Source organism: Myotis davidii, unplaced genomic scaffold (genome assembly GCF_000327345.1).
Source record: "Myotis davidii unplaced genomic scaffold, ASM32734v1 scaffold299, whole genome shotgun sequence".
Classification (NCBI taxonomy): domain Eukaryota; kingdom Metazoa; phylum Chordata; class Mammalia; order Chiroptera; family Vespertilionidae; genus Myotis; species Myotis davidii.
The window spans coordinates 9,083,274-9,100,046 of record NW_006293088.1 but is presented as its reverse complement, the minus strand read 5'-3'; the positions used below and the strand labels follow the sequence as shown (position 1 = coordinate 9,100,046).

The 16,773-nt window shown below is 49.1% G+C and overlaps 1 protein-coding gene across 1 annotated transcript in view; it reads right to left on the bottom strand.

Annotated features, from left to right (window-relative positions):
- The window catches only part of DNAJC11 (DnaJ heat shock protein family (Hsp40) member C11), a 49,017-nt gene that overhangs the window by 15,619 nt on the left and 16,625 nt on the right, over window positions 1-16,773 (bottom strand). Inside the window, 3 exon segments of the mRNA XM_006766822.1 lie at window positions 5,362-5,463; window positions 8,044-8,117; window positions 10,322-10,451. Coding sequence (XP_006766885.1) covers window positions 5,362-5,463; window positions 8,044-8,117; window positions 10,322-10,451 — 306 coding nt within the window.

Genomic DNA, 16,773 nt, shown 5'->3' with positions numbered 1-16,773 from the left:
TCTTCCTGTGCTGGTTCTAGCAGGAGACCCCACGGCTGCATGTGACGCCCAAGCTCCATCAGATGCTTCAATCAGACAACCAGCCGAGTTATCAACCTTCGTAATCACTGGACTTATTGAGGGTGACACGCTCCTATAAACTTGGTCTAAAAGCCCCACACTGAATGTAGACCTATTTTTGTGGTCGGACTCAAATACAACATCATGGTAAAATGTTCTCACTAAAGCAAGGAACCCACGGAGCAGGGCATTCTTGGAATTAGCCACAGTGTGACGGTGCACGCCTGTCGGAACCAGCTGCGAGAGCCCCCCTCTGGAAATCAGCTGCGAGTGTCACACTGCACGAGCGTTTCTGTAGGTTCAGAGCGACAGAGTCATCTTTTGTGAGGCTGATTCCGAATACAAAAGACCTGCAGTCTGGCACTACAGGCTGTAGTAGGCACATCTGAGTCCTTGTAGAGGCCCTTTTAAAATCAAGCACTATAAACCAACAGCTTTAAAAACACGTAAGGAGCCCTACCTGGTTTAGCTCAGTGGATAGTGTCGGCCTGTGGACTGAAGGGTCCCAGGTTTGATTCCAGTCAAGGGACCGGGTTGCAGGCTTGGTCCCCAGTGGGGGGCGGGCATGCAGGAGGCAGCCAACCAATAATTCTCATCATTGATGTTTCTATCTCTCTCTCTTTCTTCCTCTCTGAAATCAATGAAAATATCTAAAAAATAAAAAATAAAAGTAAAAACAAAAACATGTAAGGAACGGCAATCACTGCCCTAGCTGGTTTAGTTCAGTGGACAAAGCGAAGGCCTGCGGACTGAAGGGTCCTGCGTTTGATTCCAGTCAAGGACACATGCCGAAGTTGTGGGCTCAACCCCCAGTAGGGGGCGTGCAGGAGTTAGCCAATCAATGATTCTCATCATTGATGTTTCTATCTTTCTCCCTTCTCCCTTTCTCTTTGAAATCAATAAAAATATCTGAAAAAAAGAAGAAACTGCAATCACTGAACATAAGGCCTGTCACTGAGAATACCCTGAATTCATCTCTTGAGGGAAAACCCAAACAAATAACATGATCAGAGCTCCAGCAATTGATTTCGTTGTGAAATTCCACAGTGGCATTAGGGAATATTTTAACTTTTGGTGAGAATCTTTTGGAGAAGCTGTCATTTTTAATTAGTTAAATTTATATTCTGTCTTGGAATGGAACAAGATTGAAAAGCCTACAGTTCTGTGCCATCTAAATTCAATGAGGCATCAAGATCACAGACAATTTATAAGAGGCCTGTCAGAGAAAAACGCTCCGAGTGGAGGTAAAAAGACAATGGCCGGGAAGGTACGTGGGCCAAAGGGTTTATAAGTTCTGAACGAGAAATTTAGAATTAAGACACTATTTTCTCAATTAATACTGTGATGTACAGAGAAGAGTCAATTAAATGTCAGAAACGTGAGATTTAAATAGAAACACAACTTTTATGAAGGTGGCAAGTGACGTTATGAAAGGAGAAAAGGCTTTCCGTGTCCCTTCCTCAGAAAACAGCTGTGAGTGTGGAAGCGGAACCGAAGCAGCCTTGCCAGGGTCCCCCGGTGCCCGCTGGCAGGGCCCTCTCCTCAGCTCTGCACTGGCCAGGACTTGCTTTTGCCCAACAGAAGTCAGTGGAGGTGATGGCAGACTCCATGGGGGCCTCGGGCCCACACGGAACACCCACGGGCCCTGGGCCTGCCAGGCTGCGAGGAAGCCCCAGCCAGGCGCAGGGGAGGCCGCCCAGTTCGAGCCCTTTACCCAGGATGAGAGGCCTGAGCAGGTTGGAAATGACGCCTGCGTCAGCCCTCGCTGAGTCGAGTCGGTTGTTCTTCAGCCAGGAGTGTTCCATCCTGAACCATTTCCATGTTTATGTTCTGTTATGTGGCCATAAGGATAATGTGAGAAACGTCTGTCAAATGCAATCTCAATAGCAGCAATTTACTGATTGAAAGTCCCACCCCGAGAGGCAATTCCGTTAAGAGGCGACGTGCCGCTCGCTCCCGTTATTACAGCAGATGAACGAACCCATGGCGCCTCCGGTGACTCCGGCTCGACTCGTTCTGAGATCCAAGCAGAACCTGCGTTCCCCGAAGTCATGGAGGCCCCAACTCAAACTTCACAGGTTTCTCAGAACCATTGGGTCCCAGCCATACCCTCCGGCAGCCCCACCTCCCTGTCTGAGCACCTTTTCCAGTCCCAGAGGCCCCACCCCCTGTCACAGCACTTGCCACGCGCGGTCCCCTTCCTTGTATGACAGCTCCCAGTCTCTTCCCTTCCAGGCGCAGCCCAGTGCTGCACACGGCAAACGGCCCTCCTGCACCGCACAGCGAGCAGATGGGATCGGCCTGCTTTTCCTCCGCTGATGATCCTGCGGAAGCCGAGCTGGTTTATGACACCAGGATCGCTTCCACCGAGCAAGCTGCAGTCATAAGCACAGGCCATTCCGATGGCTATAATCATTAGCCATGGCAACCAAAACAAATCTTTACAAAATCCTCTCAAAATAACTGAGTAATGTCCTCATCTATCTTTATGAAAACATTTTGGGGTATAAAAGTGTTTTCATGGTTCTATGTCTTCCTTGATACATGATTTAATTTTTTCTCTGATGGAGCTGAACTGTTTCTAAGCTATTACAGGAACCATTGAGAAGATGGCCTTTTAAAATCAGAGAGGGTAATGGGACGGTCCAGGAAACACTGGGACAATCTCCACGAAACTGTTACAGAACAGGGTCAACAAAGAAAGCAGCTCTACCCTCAGAGACACACAATCAAGCTCCCCAGAGTCCTCCCGCAGGCTCAGCATCACGGGGGCTCCGGGCAGTTCACGGGAAGGCAGGTCTGTCTTCAAAGACCCTCACAGAGGCTGCTGTCCCCGGAGACAAGACTTGTGGGTGCTGCCAAAGGAACTGAAATAACCAAGACGAATGAGGGCGGCACTGAGCCGCCCGCTGGATGATCTCAGTCTCTCAAAGGCAGGAGGTGGGACAGAGTGCGCCAACAAAACAGGCCTCAGAGACGGAGGGAGGTGGCGGGTGCTCCCATCAGTGTGGACGGCCCAGGAGACCCTGGACCCCGTCCCTGCTGGCAATACAGAGGAATTTATTCCCACAGCAAAGGCAGAGATTAGAGGCAATCAAACTAAGGACTTCTGACCCCAAGCAGTGGGCCTCATGGCAAACCCCCCTTTCACATGGAAACTGAGCGAAGGCCGGAGGGCGGGATCGGACCCCCAATCCAGAAGCTCTACCTCATTGCCTCAGCGTAGGTGTGCGTGTTCCACACACTGGAGCTGGGGTTCCACTCATTCCTGTCCCACAGTGCTATCCACGACCCCACCCACACCCAGCGCCCCAGGCCAGGGAACTGCCTGACCAACTAGGTGCTCCCCCTGCAGTGTTGCCGAAACACTGAAACAAAACCCAGCCCCTAGCCTCGCTGGGGCCCAGCACCCTCTGCGTTTATGTGGCAGCTCGCCTTGCTCTAATTCAGTATCTACTCCTATTTCCTCAACCATTTAACAGCCTGGTGTACTAGTCAGGGCAGGTATGCTCCTTTCATGGGTGAGGAAACCACACGCGGCCCAGTGCTCTGTCTGGGCCCATCAGTTTAGATCAGAACTTCTGACCTACGATGCCCCCGTTCCTGGCACGCACATCCTCCTGAAAACCCCTGCCAACGGCCTCCTGTTCACGAAAATGGAGAGAAATACCCATCCGGTTCCAGACGGCAGCTCACGAATGTTGTCTCATCTGCCGATCCCCACAAGCTGTGATCCTTCCTGGGGGTGAGCGGGGGGAGGCCAGTGCTGAGCCTGAAGGGGTCCTCCTCCCTATGGTCTCCTTAAAAGAGATCACCCCTTTCTTCTCGGGGTAAGAATGTTTTTAACCTTCCCACTCATCTTGAAAAGCCGAACACTCAGAAATGGGACCAAAGGTCCAGTTTGAAACCCTCCTCAAAACACTGTGGAGGCGGCTGGTCATCGCTCAGAACTGCTGGTTAGAAGACATCCTACGGACGTGGCAGCAGTTCCAGGAGGAGCAAAGTGCCGGGGTTTTCCACTCGCTGGCCTGCTGGTGGAATGGTCACAGCTGCACCCCATTCCACAGAGCAGGGCCCGGAGGCACATTTCCACAGATCCCAGCGGCCAACACTGCGCACACCCAGATGGCCGATTTCATCACAGGACAGGCTCAGGCTATGGGGATGTTCTTTCCCCCTTCCCTGCTCCAAATGCTGCAAAACTCCAGCCAGAACAGCAGACACCAGCGCCACAGCCCGCTCCGGCCAGGCTCCCTCCCATGCCCTCCACCCTCGCCTCCACCCGCCCAGCACCAGCCGGGAGAGCCGAAGGGACCACCAGCTCAGGGCACCACCAAGGTGTTTAGCTTCCTGACGACCTCGCACGCCCTGAGCTGACGCAGCAGTGACGCCATCCGCCCAGAGCCAACAGTGCGTTACCAAAGCCACAGCTGAGGGGAGGGGGTGGGAGGAGAGGGTTGGCCTGTGCTCTGCACTCTGAAAGGTGGGACGCAAATAGACGGAGGTTTCTAAACCTTCAGTCCTTTCAATGCCTTCCACCTTCTAGAACGTATTTACCAAAAGCTCACATCACCGTGCTCCTCAGCTGTGAGCTCGCACCTGCTCTTTGCCACAGATGTTCAGGCTGCCTGCCAGGCCACCCCAGCCAGACTGCAGACGGAGCCTGGCTGCGGAGTCCCCTGGCTAAACAGCGGGACAGAATCATCGGGCCACAGGCGAGTAGCCATTAGCCACAGGGCGGGGCACGCACCCGGAAGCATTTGCTCCCCCAACAAATCAAAGGAAAAAGACGGCATATGCAGGCCTGAAACGTAACCCAGACCCGGGAGTCACTGATCACATGACATGAGCTCCGCCAGGGACCTGACTGAGTTAAAGAGGGTCACCTCACCACTGAAGAGCAGCCTGGGGACTGGCGACGTGGCCCCGCTGTCCTGGGTGATGAGCACAGGCCCTGCTGGGTGCAGCTGGGAACCGGCCCAGCCCCTCCGCATCGCCCGGCTCTCCGAGTCCTGATTGGCACAGGAGCCTGTTGCTCAGTGCGCTTCGTGCTCCCCTTCCCGACACCGGCCTCTAACCGGTTTCCAGTCAAGGCTTCGGCAGGACGGCCAGACAGACGTCGCAGAGAGCGAGCTGTTTCTGCTCGGAGTCTCCCTGGCTTCTGGGAGGCGCAGGGGAGTGGTTCTGCCCTCCCCCACACGTTGTTCTGCACGGTACTCCTTTCGCACCACCAGCACCTAACGATGCTGACCTGCCCTCGGTGGGCACTGCAGCCTTCCACACCCGGGCGGGGTGGCTCACCTTGGGGTTGGTTCGCTGCTGCAGCCTCCTCTCTTCCCGCTCTCTCTGCAGTCGCTCAAATTCTTCTCTGATTTCGGCGGGCGTTCTCCTCCTTTCCACAACCTAGGGGGATCCAGGGGAGAGCAATTAGGGACCCAGGAAGCGAGGAAACAGCCAAAGCTCACGTCGTTAAGCTGCTGTGCACCCCTAGTCGAGGACTTTGGAGATGTCAACGAAACCGGGTGAGTTTTACAGCAGATGGCGAGGCTCACCTGCACAGCCTCGCAGCTCTGCGCCCTGGTCATGACCAAGGTCATGGTCCCGTCATTTTAGTAACTTGTCTCTGAGGCTGCAGGAATCTTATAAAGAAAACACCACCTTACGTCTCAGTTTAAATTCCCTAATGAGTTCCAGAAAACAAATGTTAAACATCAAGATGAAGGCCAAGTGTCCACATGGCACTGCCACCGCTCCCGTGTGCGGGGCCGTCACCAGAGGTGCCCCGAGCTTCTCAGATCGAGGAACCCCAAGCCCAGGTCTGGGTGTTTTATGAATTATGGGACTCTTCCCCCTACAATGTGACGTGAGCCTCAGACTATAACATCAGTTACGCTTTAGTATAAACAATACTTCGGTAATAAAGAGCAGGCCACGTGAGCATCACTACCCAGGGATGCGCAACGACATCAAACCTATGAGACAATCAGGCCGCTCACCCTGGCCACTCTTAGCTCCTCATGACAGGAGACGATCCAGCTGAGATGAGAGGGGCAGGGAGAGCCCGGGGGCCTCAGTCACATCTGTGAGAGAGGAAACGCACCACGTGCTAAGGGCCCCAAGTTCTACGGCCTGTGAGATACACTAGAGCGCAGAGCAGACAGGAGTGAGGCATTAGATGGACGAGAGGGAAATAGACCAGCCAGCACATTCCCTGTATCAGTAGGAGACGCAGGGACGTGGTGAGAGGCCACTGAAAGAACATCTAAAAGGTGGGTGATGTGAGAAAAAGCCATCTTAGAAATCATAAGTTTAAAATTATTTTAAAAAATACGTTTATAGCAAAAAAAAAAAAAATCAAAGCAGTACAGAAGGATACACCACTCTCCCTCTTCTCACAAGCTAACACTTCGTGTTTTATGTGTCTTCCTACAAGTCTTCTAGGCATATGCATGTATGTGTACATATTTTAACATCATGGGGTCACATTATGGATTTTTGTGCAACTTCATTTTACTATTCAGCAATATAGAAAAATAAATACAAAAACTGGCCTAACCCCAAAACACTTTCAGGAAATTCATTCACTTCTGCTTTCAGGAAGTACCTGGGGGAAAAAATCCTAAAACCAACATTTTCTTTGATAACCCTAGCTGAACCACTAATTACTAAAAAGGGGGAAAGGTGATTCTTTTTTTAAAAAAATATTTTTATTGAATTTTAGAGAGAGAGGAAGGAAAGAGGGAGAGATAGAAACATCAATGATGAGAGAGAATCATTGGTTGGCTGCCTCTTGCACACCCTCTACTAGGGATTGAGCCTGCAACCCGGGCATGTGCCCTTGATCCAAATCGAACCCTGGACCCTCCAGTTCACAGGCTGACGCTCTATCCATTGAGCCAAACCGGCTAGGGTGGGAAGGTGCTTCTTTCAAAGGCAGTGTTAGAATAAAAACACTGTGACATCCATCTGAGAACGAACTGCAAGTCCTCAATGACGGACAGCGGCTGCTTGGTGTATTTACCTGAGCAGCATGCCCACCTGCTGGTTTTCACAAGCCACGGGCACGTGCACCCCATGGCACGTTCCTGTCCCCAAAGTTACCCTGTCTGGAACAAAAAGCGAGGAACAGCCCTAGCTGGTTTGGCTCAGTGGATAGAGCATCGGCCTGCGGACTGAAAGGTCGCAGGTTCGATTCCGGTCAAGGGCATGTACCTTGGTTTCAGGCATATCCCCAGTAGGGAGTGTGCAAGAGGCAGTTGATCGATGTTTCTCTCCCATTGATGTTTCTAACTCTCTAACCCTCTCCCTTCCTCTCTGTAAAAAAATCAATAAAATATATTTTTAAAAAAAGGGAGGTACAGTTTTGCAAAGTGTGCACTATCTTCTCAATCTGTCGGCCTCTCCTTCATAGAAAGAAAAGAAAAATAAAGGCACTTCAGGGAAATGTCACCAGCCATTCCATTTCACCTTGAAGATCCAGAAAGACCGAGAAAGAATGGCTTCAAGTCTGTCACAAGTGGCTCATGTCCCTACACCCCGTTCAGTGGCCTGTGGCTGTGCCCATATGTGCTGGGACCCCTGTCAGTGGGGACCTGTGCCTCTTTAAGGACAAGGGGGGTCTGGACCGGAAGCGCTTGCTCCCCGGGGCCCAGGCGCCGGCTCCACCTGGGTATTCATAGGGATATTCTGGGCAGCAGGACACTAGTGTTAAGAATGAGATCAGACAATCTGATCAGCCAGTAGCACAGACCCCATGAATATGCCCATATGATTACAAACACAGGAAGAAACAAACAGGGTTTAAGGCTCCAGAATGAGAAGACTGGAGGCGTGGGCCCAGAGGCCAGAGCAGAACAGGACTGTGCAGGAGCTGCTGGCCTGGGCGCCTGGTGATGGCTGCCAGGTCCTTCCTCCAGGGTGGGCTGGGGTGGCTGTTTGCAGGTGTTTGTGACCTTTCTGGGCAGCAGACACGCTCGCTCTTACCTCCCATCCTTCCATCTCCAGGCCTCTCTTCCCATAGATGTCATAGATGGCCCGGGTCTGCGGGTCGCTGAGCACTGCAAACAGAAACCGCACATGCTGACAAAGCACAGAGCTCGCCTTCCGGGCCTGACAGCAGCATCCCGGCAGGTCCCACCCTGCCCACTCTCCTAGAGACAGACCTCTCCTTCCCTCTGCGTCCTTCTCCTTGCTCTCAGAGCCAGCCTTGACTGCGTTTGCTTATTTATTTTCCTTTCCAACCTCGGCCGTGTGTAACGGTGGCCGCGAATGAGCCCCTCTGAACTGAGAGGGGCACCTGGTGTCACTAAAGGACAGTGTTTTTAAGAGTCAGTCAGTCTGTGTGCACAGCCTGTAAGGGCCTTGGCCTGAAAGAGCGAATGGCACTTTCTGGAGAGACGGGACGTGAGGTTAGGGACAGTTCTGACCCCGGACATGTCTCACTTACTCCCTGTCCCTCTTCCCGCCTCTCCGCGTTATTGCTAAGTCATTTGGAAAGACCACACGCCCGCCTCTGACGCCGGCCACATCCGCTGAGGGCACGGGAAGGTTTCTGGGGGGCCGAGAGCTCCTGGCGGGAGAGTCACACCAAGTGGGAACCCAGGAAGCTCAGCCGTGCGCGCCTGCTCTGCTCTGCCAGCTCCTGTTGAGACCTTGGCATCTGCTCCCGTGAGACGCCCATATAATCTTAGGCCCAATTTAAAAGCGATGGAAACGATGCTGTCCGTGTTCAAACCCGCTGGGCGGAGGGAAGTGCTGACCTCGGGAAACGGGCGCCGGCCTCTGGAGTCAATCCCTGGGATTGAACGAGTGCTGTCCAGTCAGTGTCCTACATGGTCTCCCTCCAGGCTGAGCGCGGGCCAGGGCTGCCGCCCCAGCATTTTCGCCCGCACAGGGAGGGCTTTCCTAACTCTTCCCCAACCCCCACAACCCTGTCCCGGTTATGCGGGGAATTTAGACAACCGGAAATGAGCACAGCCGTGCAGGCCACAGCATCCTAGAGCGCAGCGGTCGCCAACCTTTCGGGCCTCACGGATACCAGTGGTCCCCGGACCATCAGTTGGCGAGCACTGCTAGGGAAGGCCCAGGCCTGAGGTCAGGCCCCCAGAGTGGCCTGATAGGAGTGAATTCGGTAAAGACACGAGGCCGACTCACATGTATCATCAGCCATGGCCCCGGGTTCAGTCATTAAAACCTAACCTTTTGGTAAAACTATAAAGTGAAGTACAGCTTATGTCTCCTGCCTGTAATAAGAAGCCTTTATTTTGTAAGGAAACACATTATCTAATTTTTAATCTAATTAAAGAGCAAATCACCAAGTGGCTCTGGAAGAAATAACTTATTCTACTTGATATACATCCTAAAAGTGATTTAACATAAATTTGTACCTTTAAAATGGCAGTAAAGTATACATAACAGCCCTAGCTGGTTTGGCTCAGTGGACAGAGCGTCGGCCTGGGGACTGAAAGGTCCCAGGTTCGATTCCGGTCAGGTACCTTGGTTGCAGGCACGTCCCCAGTAGGGAGTGTGCAGGAGGCAGCTGATCGATGTTTCTCTCCCATCAATGTTTCTAACTATCTCTCTCCCTTTCTCTCTGTAAAAAATTAATAAAATTATTAAAAAAATATATACACAACATAAAATTGATCCTTTTAATAATTTTTAAGTGCACAAGTCAGTGGCATGAAGTACATTCACTTTGTTGTGTAACCATCACCATTTCATCATCGCAAACAGAAACTGTAACTATTAATGACTTTAATATTTTATAAACAAGTATGTCACAAAATGTTCTTTCTGAAATCTATAAGGTGCAAGTATAAAAGTCTCAATTACTTAGTTCTATTGCCTGTTAGCTTTCTTAATATCATTTTCTTTCTTCTGTTAGAACCTTTCCTTAACTGAATGCTACGGAGTCAATAAATTCACTTTCAGATGAAAAAATGTTCTCGTACGGTCTCTTAAAAGACAGCAGAAAGCTTGTTTTAATGATCAGCCTTTCATCCCTAAGAGCTCCGTTCCGGAGGAACTAACTAGTCAACGATCTGAAAATTGAGTTTCCCTGCAACCCGCTCCCCTCGGTGGCCTCCCCTGAGCGCCGTCTCCTACTGACACCGACACATTGATTTCCAAAGAAAACCCTGCTCTTTCCGAAGACCCTGTCATGGAAAGGCCCGGACTCACCGCCTCTCCTACAGCCCTCCAAGGACTCTCGTTCGCTATCCTCCACACATCAAGTCTCTTAAAAATCGACGGCACTGACCTTCATAAGCCTGGTGGACGAGGTTGAACAGCCGCTCGGCCTGCGACTTGAGCTCGGGGTCTCTGTGCTTGTCGGGGTGGTACAGCATGCACAGCCTGCGGTAGGCAGCTTTCAGCTATTCCGAGGCGGCCTAGGAGAGAGGCCCCGTTAGCGCACCCACCGCTCACAGAGCAGCACCTGCAGCGCCACAGGACGCAATGCAGTGATGCTTTATTACTCCATAAGCCTCCCCCCCCACCCCATTAATAAAGTGATCCATTATGCACATTAATAGCAACTAGGTTTCGCTGGGAGACGCTGCTAGGAGAAGGCATGAAAGCTCGTCTCTCTCCCGGGATCAATGGTGTCTGATGAAACTAAGCTTCATTTTTCCCATTGCAAAAACCTCTACTCTTCTTTTATTTCCTTAACTAACCTTTTCTGTTACCTTTTGCTCTTTGCCCAAGTTATCTGAAGTCATTCACGGCAGGTGCCCCCCACAGGGAACCTGTTCGGGAGGAAGGACACTATATGCCACCAGCCAGAAACGCCACACACTCCATCAGTGTTCTGTCAAAGAGAACTCTGAATATTCACCTGTGAAAGTCAAAGACGAATGAGTAAAAGTGTAAAACCAACTCACACGTCTACTTCAACCCCGAACTCTGAAAGGCACCACGTGAAGCAGATAAAACTGCCTCACGATCCTGTAGTTAAACAAAAGCCCCCAACTCAAGGGGCTCCCCAACAATAAAGCTCTCCAATTCTCCTAAGCAGTCAATCTGAGGGGGAAAACGGGCCATACTAAGAGCACAGGTGACAGAGTACAATGTTTTAACCACACAGGAAGGAGGGGAAGGGGGGAGAGGGGAGACAGAGAGAGGCAGAGGGAGGGAAGGAGGAAGGAGGGAGGAAGAGAGAGAAAGGGAAACATTGATGGGAAAGAGACATATTGACGAGGTGCCTCCTGCACAAGCCCTGACCGAGGCTGGGGATGAACCTGCAACCCAGATACATGCCCTTGACCGGGACTTGAACCCGGGACCCTTCAGTGCTCAGGCCGATGCCCTAGCACACTGGCCTGGGCCAAACTGTACTCCTTTCCTGTTTTCTCATCGTGGACCTGTGGACAGCAGAACCTCTCTCCCAGACGTGCTGTGAGGAGGAACTGAGAGAGCACACGTGCACACAGGAGGACGGAGCCACGCTGGCTATCATTCCTATCACGATTCGGTTTCTGCATTCCTCTGGCAGCATGCACACTGCACCGGGAACAGTCGGAGGGCACCGCTCTGGTGCAAGGTAACGGAACATTATCCACGTCACAGGCTGTGTTGGTGACAATTCACTGAGCTGCATCCTCATGACCTGGACACTGTCCTCCCGGGAAATTCTATTTCAGTGAAAACACAAGAAGACCCCACAGAAGAGATGGGCCTCAGGCTCCCACTGCAGCGCCCTTTTCTTTTTCCTACTGGAGGTTTCTTTCCCGCCAACGTCAATTACGCAACACATTTCTTGCCACACTTAACAAATCCCATTGTTTTAAGCAAATAAATAATAGTTAAAGGGCAAGTAAAATACACCCTCTCAGGTAAAATATAAGGAGAGATGTAAAAGGGGCTTGTTCCCTCCTAAAGAGCCATTACAGATTATTTCCCTGCACATTGTACTGTTCCTTCCACAACCTCACTGAAGTCACAAGGGCAGGGTCAGACAGACGTGACATACCTGGGTTTAGACGGCTACTTCCTGATTGTTAAACTTAAACTAGATGCAGGGGGGTAAGTGATGGAAGGAGACTTGACTTGGGGTGTAGAACACACAACACAATGTAGAGATGATATATTATAGAATTTACACCTGCAACCTATACTATAATTTTGTTAACCAACTAGAGGCCTGTTGCATGAAAAGATTCGTGCAATAGGCCTTCCCTTCCCCTGGCTGCCAGCACCGGTTTTCCTCCGGCACCTGGCACCCAGGCCTTCGCTCCAGCTGGAGCCGCCTTCAGCGCCTTTGCTGCTCCCCTTTGCACCTATGTATGCAAATTAATCTCCATCTTTGTTGGTTAATTTGCATATCTTGCTGATTAGCCAATGGGAGGTGTAGCAAAGGTACGGTCAATTACCCTGTTTGTCTATTATTAGATTAGATGCCACCCCAATATATTCAATTAAAAAAATAAAGTTAAATTGGGTGACAAGGAAGTAGAATATCTAGTCTGCAAGGCCTTCTTTAATTGCAGTAATAAATGGCTTAATCTCCTATTGATTAAGTCCTAGAAATAAGAAGTTTCATGTTTAATAAATATCACATTCAATAAAAGGTTAGCCATAACCAGTTTTGCTCAGTGGACAGAGCGTCGGCCTGCGGACTGAAAGGTCCCAGGTTTGATTCCAGTCAAGGGCATGTACCTTGGTTGCGGGCACGTCCCCAGTAGGGGGTGTGCAGGAGGCAGCTGATCGATGTTTCTCTCTCATCGATGTTTCTAACTCTCTATCCCTCTCCCTTCCTCTCTGTAAAAAATCAATAAAATATATTTTTTTAAAAATAAAAAAAAATAAATAAAAGGTTAGATTAGGCCTTTCATCATAACTGAATAACTAAGGTCACTGGTTCAATATTTCCTAAATGATAATGAAAACTCTTTATTATCATTATCATAAAAATAACTATATCATTTCAAAATGTGCTAACAGTAAAAATGGTATCTAAATTACATACTTCTAAAATTCTATAATAAAATTATGAGATGCATCATGTGTTAAGTATGAAAAGCTTCATCTTAATCATAATATATTTTCAATGAAAAGTAAATATAAATTCAACTTATACAGATCATAAATCCGCAGTGAAAAGGCCCTCTGTAATCTGACGATTGAGCTCAGGGGGAGATTGTTAAAATTGCTGTATTATTTGCTATACAATATAAAAACAAAATTCCCGCAATAAGGCACAAGAAAGAAAGAAAAGGCATACAGAAAGGAAAGTAGAACTGTATTTGCAGACATCATCTATATAGAAAACCACAGTGTACAAAAAAGCCACTAAGTGATTTTAGCAAGGTCGTGGGACACGGAGTTAATAGCAAACATCAATTTATTTCCACATACAAAAAACTAAAGTTTAAAAAGACAATACCATTTAGAGTATCATCAACAAAGCAAACTACTCAGTAATAAATTTAACAAGTATGTGCAGAACCTGTACACTGCAAACTACAACACACCACTGAGAAACGAGAGAAGCCTGGAGAGAAGCCGTCTTCATGCAACAGGAGACTCAATATTACTCAGAGGTCAAATGTTCCCAAGTGATGTACAGATCCAATGCAATCCAATGGAAATCCCAGCATCAACAAGAGAGAGAGGACAGAGCAGAGCTCGTATAAATTCAAATCAGAGTGTTATGCCTTGAGTATGTTAAATATATCCACAAAGAAAATAGTTGTAAAATTATAAAAAAAGGAAATGAGAAGGGAATTAAAACATTTCACTATAAGAAATCAGCTAAACAGAGGACAGTAATATGGGAAATGAGGGACAAAAAGCTATCAGGTACGTAGAAGACAAAACAGCAAAGTGGTAGAAATAAGGCCATCTTATTTATAATTACTTTAAATGTCAATAGATTAGATTCTTCAATTAATTGGCAGCCTCTGGAAGAATGGTTTAAAAAAAACATGACCAACCTGGTGGGTGTGGCTCAGTGGTTGAGCGTGGACTTGTGAACCAGGAGGTCACAGTTCAATTCCCTGACAGGTTCATATGCCTAGGTTGCTGCCTCCATCCCCAGTAGGGGGCGTGCAGGAGGCAGCTGATCAATGATCCTCTCCCATCGTTGATGCTTCTGTCGCTCTCTCCCTCTCCCTTCCTCTCTGAAATCAATACTACATAATAAAGAGCTAATATGCTAATTAGACCAACAGCAGAATGACCATCTGGATGACTGTCTGGATGAAGCTGGGGCTGTGAGGGCCAAGCCCCTTGCACGAATTTCATGCATTGAGCCTCTAGTAAAAATATATTTAAAAACAAAACAAAACATGACCAACTATATGCTGTTTATAGAGATCCCTTTAGATCCAAAACCACAAAGAAGTTAAAAGTGAAAGGATGAAAAAAGACATTGCTTGCAAATAGTAACCAAAAAGAAGAGTGGGAGTGGCTATATTAATATCAGACAAAATAGACATTAAATCAAAAAAGGCTACAAAACACAAAAGACATATGTCAATACAAGGTTCAACACAAGATATAAGTTATAAACACTTACATACCCAATGACAGACCATCAAAATATATGAAGCAAAGACTGATAGAGTTGAAGGAGAAATACACAGTTTCACAATAATACTTTACTGTCCCACTTTCAATGAAGGTGTAACAATCAGATAGAAGATAAGATAAGTAAGGACACAGAGGCCTTGAACACAATAAACCAGCGAGACCTAACCCAGCAGCAGAACACCTTCTTCTTCCGCGCTCACGGCACATTCTCCAGGGCAGACCATCTGCTAAGCCACAAAGTCAGCCTCAACATGCCTAAAAATACAGACAGCACACAGCGTGCAACGGGCTGAAGCCAGTAACCAGCAACAGAAAGGCAGCTGGAAAAGCCGCAACTTTGTGAATTAAAAAACACATTTTAAAACAACCAACGGATCAAAGAAGAAATCACAAGGAAAATGAGAAAATACTTAGAGACAAATGAAAATACACACAACAGACTAAAACTCGTGGAATGCAGAGAAAGCAGCACTAAGGGGAGATATATCAGTAAATGCTGACAGTAAAAACCAAGGATTACAAACCAACCACCCAACTCCACCAGTTAAGGAACTAGAAACCCCTCAAACCTAGTAGAAGGAAATAATAAAGATCAGAGGAGAGAAGAGGACGGCAAGAACAGGAAACGGTAGGTAAGGACTTCTCCCAATCTTCACAGTGCATCCCTTAGAGCAGTGGTTCTCAACCTTCCTAATGCCACGACCCCTTAATACAGTTCCTCATGTTGTGGTGACCCCCAACCATAAAATTGTCGCTGCTACTTCATAACTGTAATGTTGCTACTGTTATGAATCGTAATGTAAATATCTGACATGCAGGATGTATTTTCATTGTTTGCGACCCACAGGTTGAGAACCGCTGCTTAGCGCCTGCTAACACTCCTCCCAATCCACAGATAGCAAGCGTTTCTCTTCCTGGAGGCACTCCTTCCTCCCAGAGCTCTCCGCCCGGTTCCCATGGAGCTCAGGCCTAGACGAACTGCTCCTTCCGCTCTCCCCTCACCATCTCCCGGGGTGTCTTTCTGGGCGGGTCCGCCCTTTTCTGTATCACATGCCTTTCTCTTCCTGCATTTTCCTCTTTATTCTAGTGGCGCTCCCACCCCAGCAGTTCCCTGCACAGCGGCTGCTGGATGAAACAGCTGTAGCCTCTGCCACCCCGCATGCTGCCTGGACACGCCACAGCTGGCTGAGCACGGGACCGGCTTGGAGCCCTTTTCCCGCAGGATCTGCGCTGTCCTGCTCCCCGGCTTCCAGCTCATAGTGCTGCTGGCGAGACGTGCGTCATTCCAACTTCCAGGCCCCTGTGGCCTGTCTGGGAACTGGTAGGACGCTTTAACCTATGGTTTCCCTTCATTACGAGTCTTTCCCGTCTATTGGTGCTAGTTGCTTGACTGGGCCTGTTCATAGTCTCCCATCTTTTAATTGCGAAATTTTCTCATATTAATTATTGTCATGTCTTCCCCTTCATTTTAATTGGATATCTTTATTTAATGCACGTGCCCTTGACTGGGAACCAAACCCTTGACTTTTTGGTGCGCAGGCCAATGCTCTAACCACTGAGCTACCAACCAGGGCTTATCTTACTTTTAATTTCCAAGTGCTCCTTTTTAATACATGTCTTCTGAAAGTACCAGCATGCGCTTATGTCTTGCATGTATTGTCTCTGAGGACAATCTCGTTTCGAACCCCCTACACCGTCCGCTTTCTTGCCATTTCCGCGCGCTGTCTGTGTGGGCTCGGAATTTCCCACTGGATCCTTCCCTCACCATGTCCTGTTCTCCGGCAAGCGCTTTACCGGGAACAGGAGGCATCCAGAGCCATCCGGAGGCTGTGTGACCTGCCTGGTCTGATGAGCTTCTCTGGAAGTGCCCGGAGGGGCTGGGAGGTTCACGTGGAGTCTTCCTCGGGGGGGTAGCTGGTCCCTTCAGGGGAGCGCCAGAGAACAAGTGGAAAGGAGGCCGGCCTGCCTTTGTTGGGGTGCCACTCTCACCCTCCGCTGTGTCTATGTCTCTAGGCTCTAAAGACGCGGGTTGGATTAATCCAGGGTATAGACCCCCTGTCTCCTGCACCGGCTCTCAGAACTACACGATAAAGGAGAAACTGTCAACCTGTAGACAAAACACGGCGCTCGGTTTCACTTATTTATTTTTTATTGACTTTTAGAGGGGGAGGGAGGGAGAGG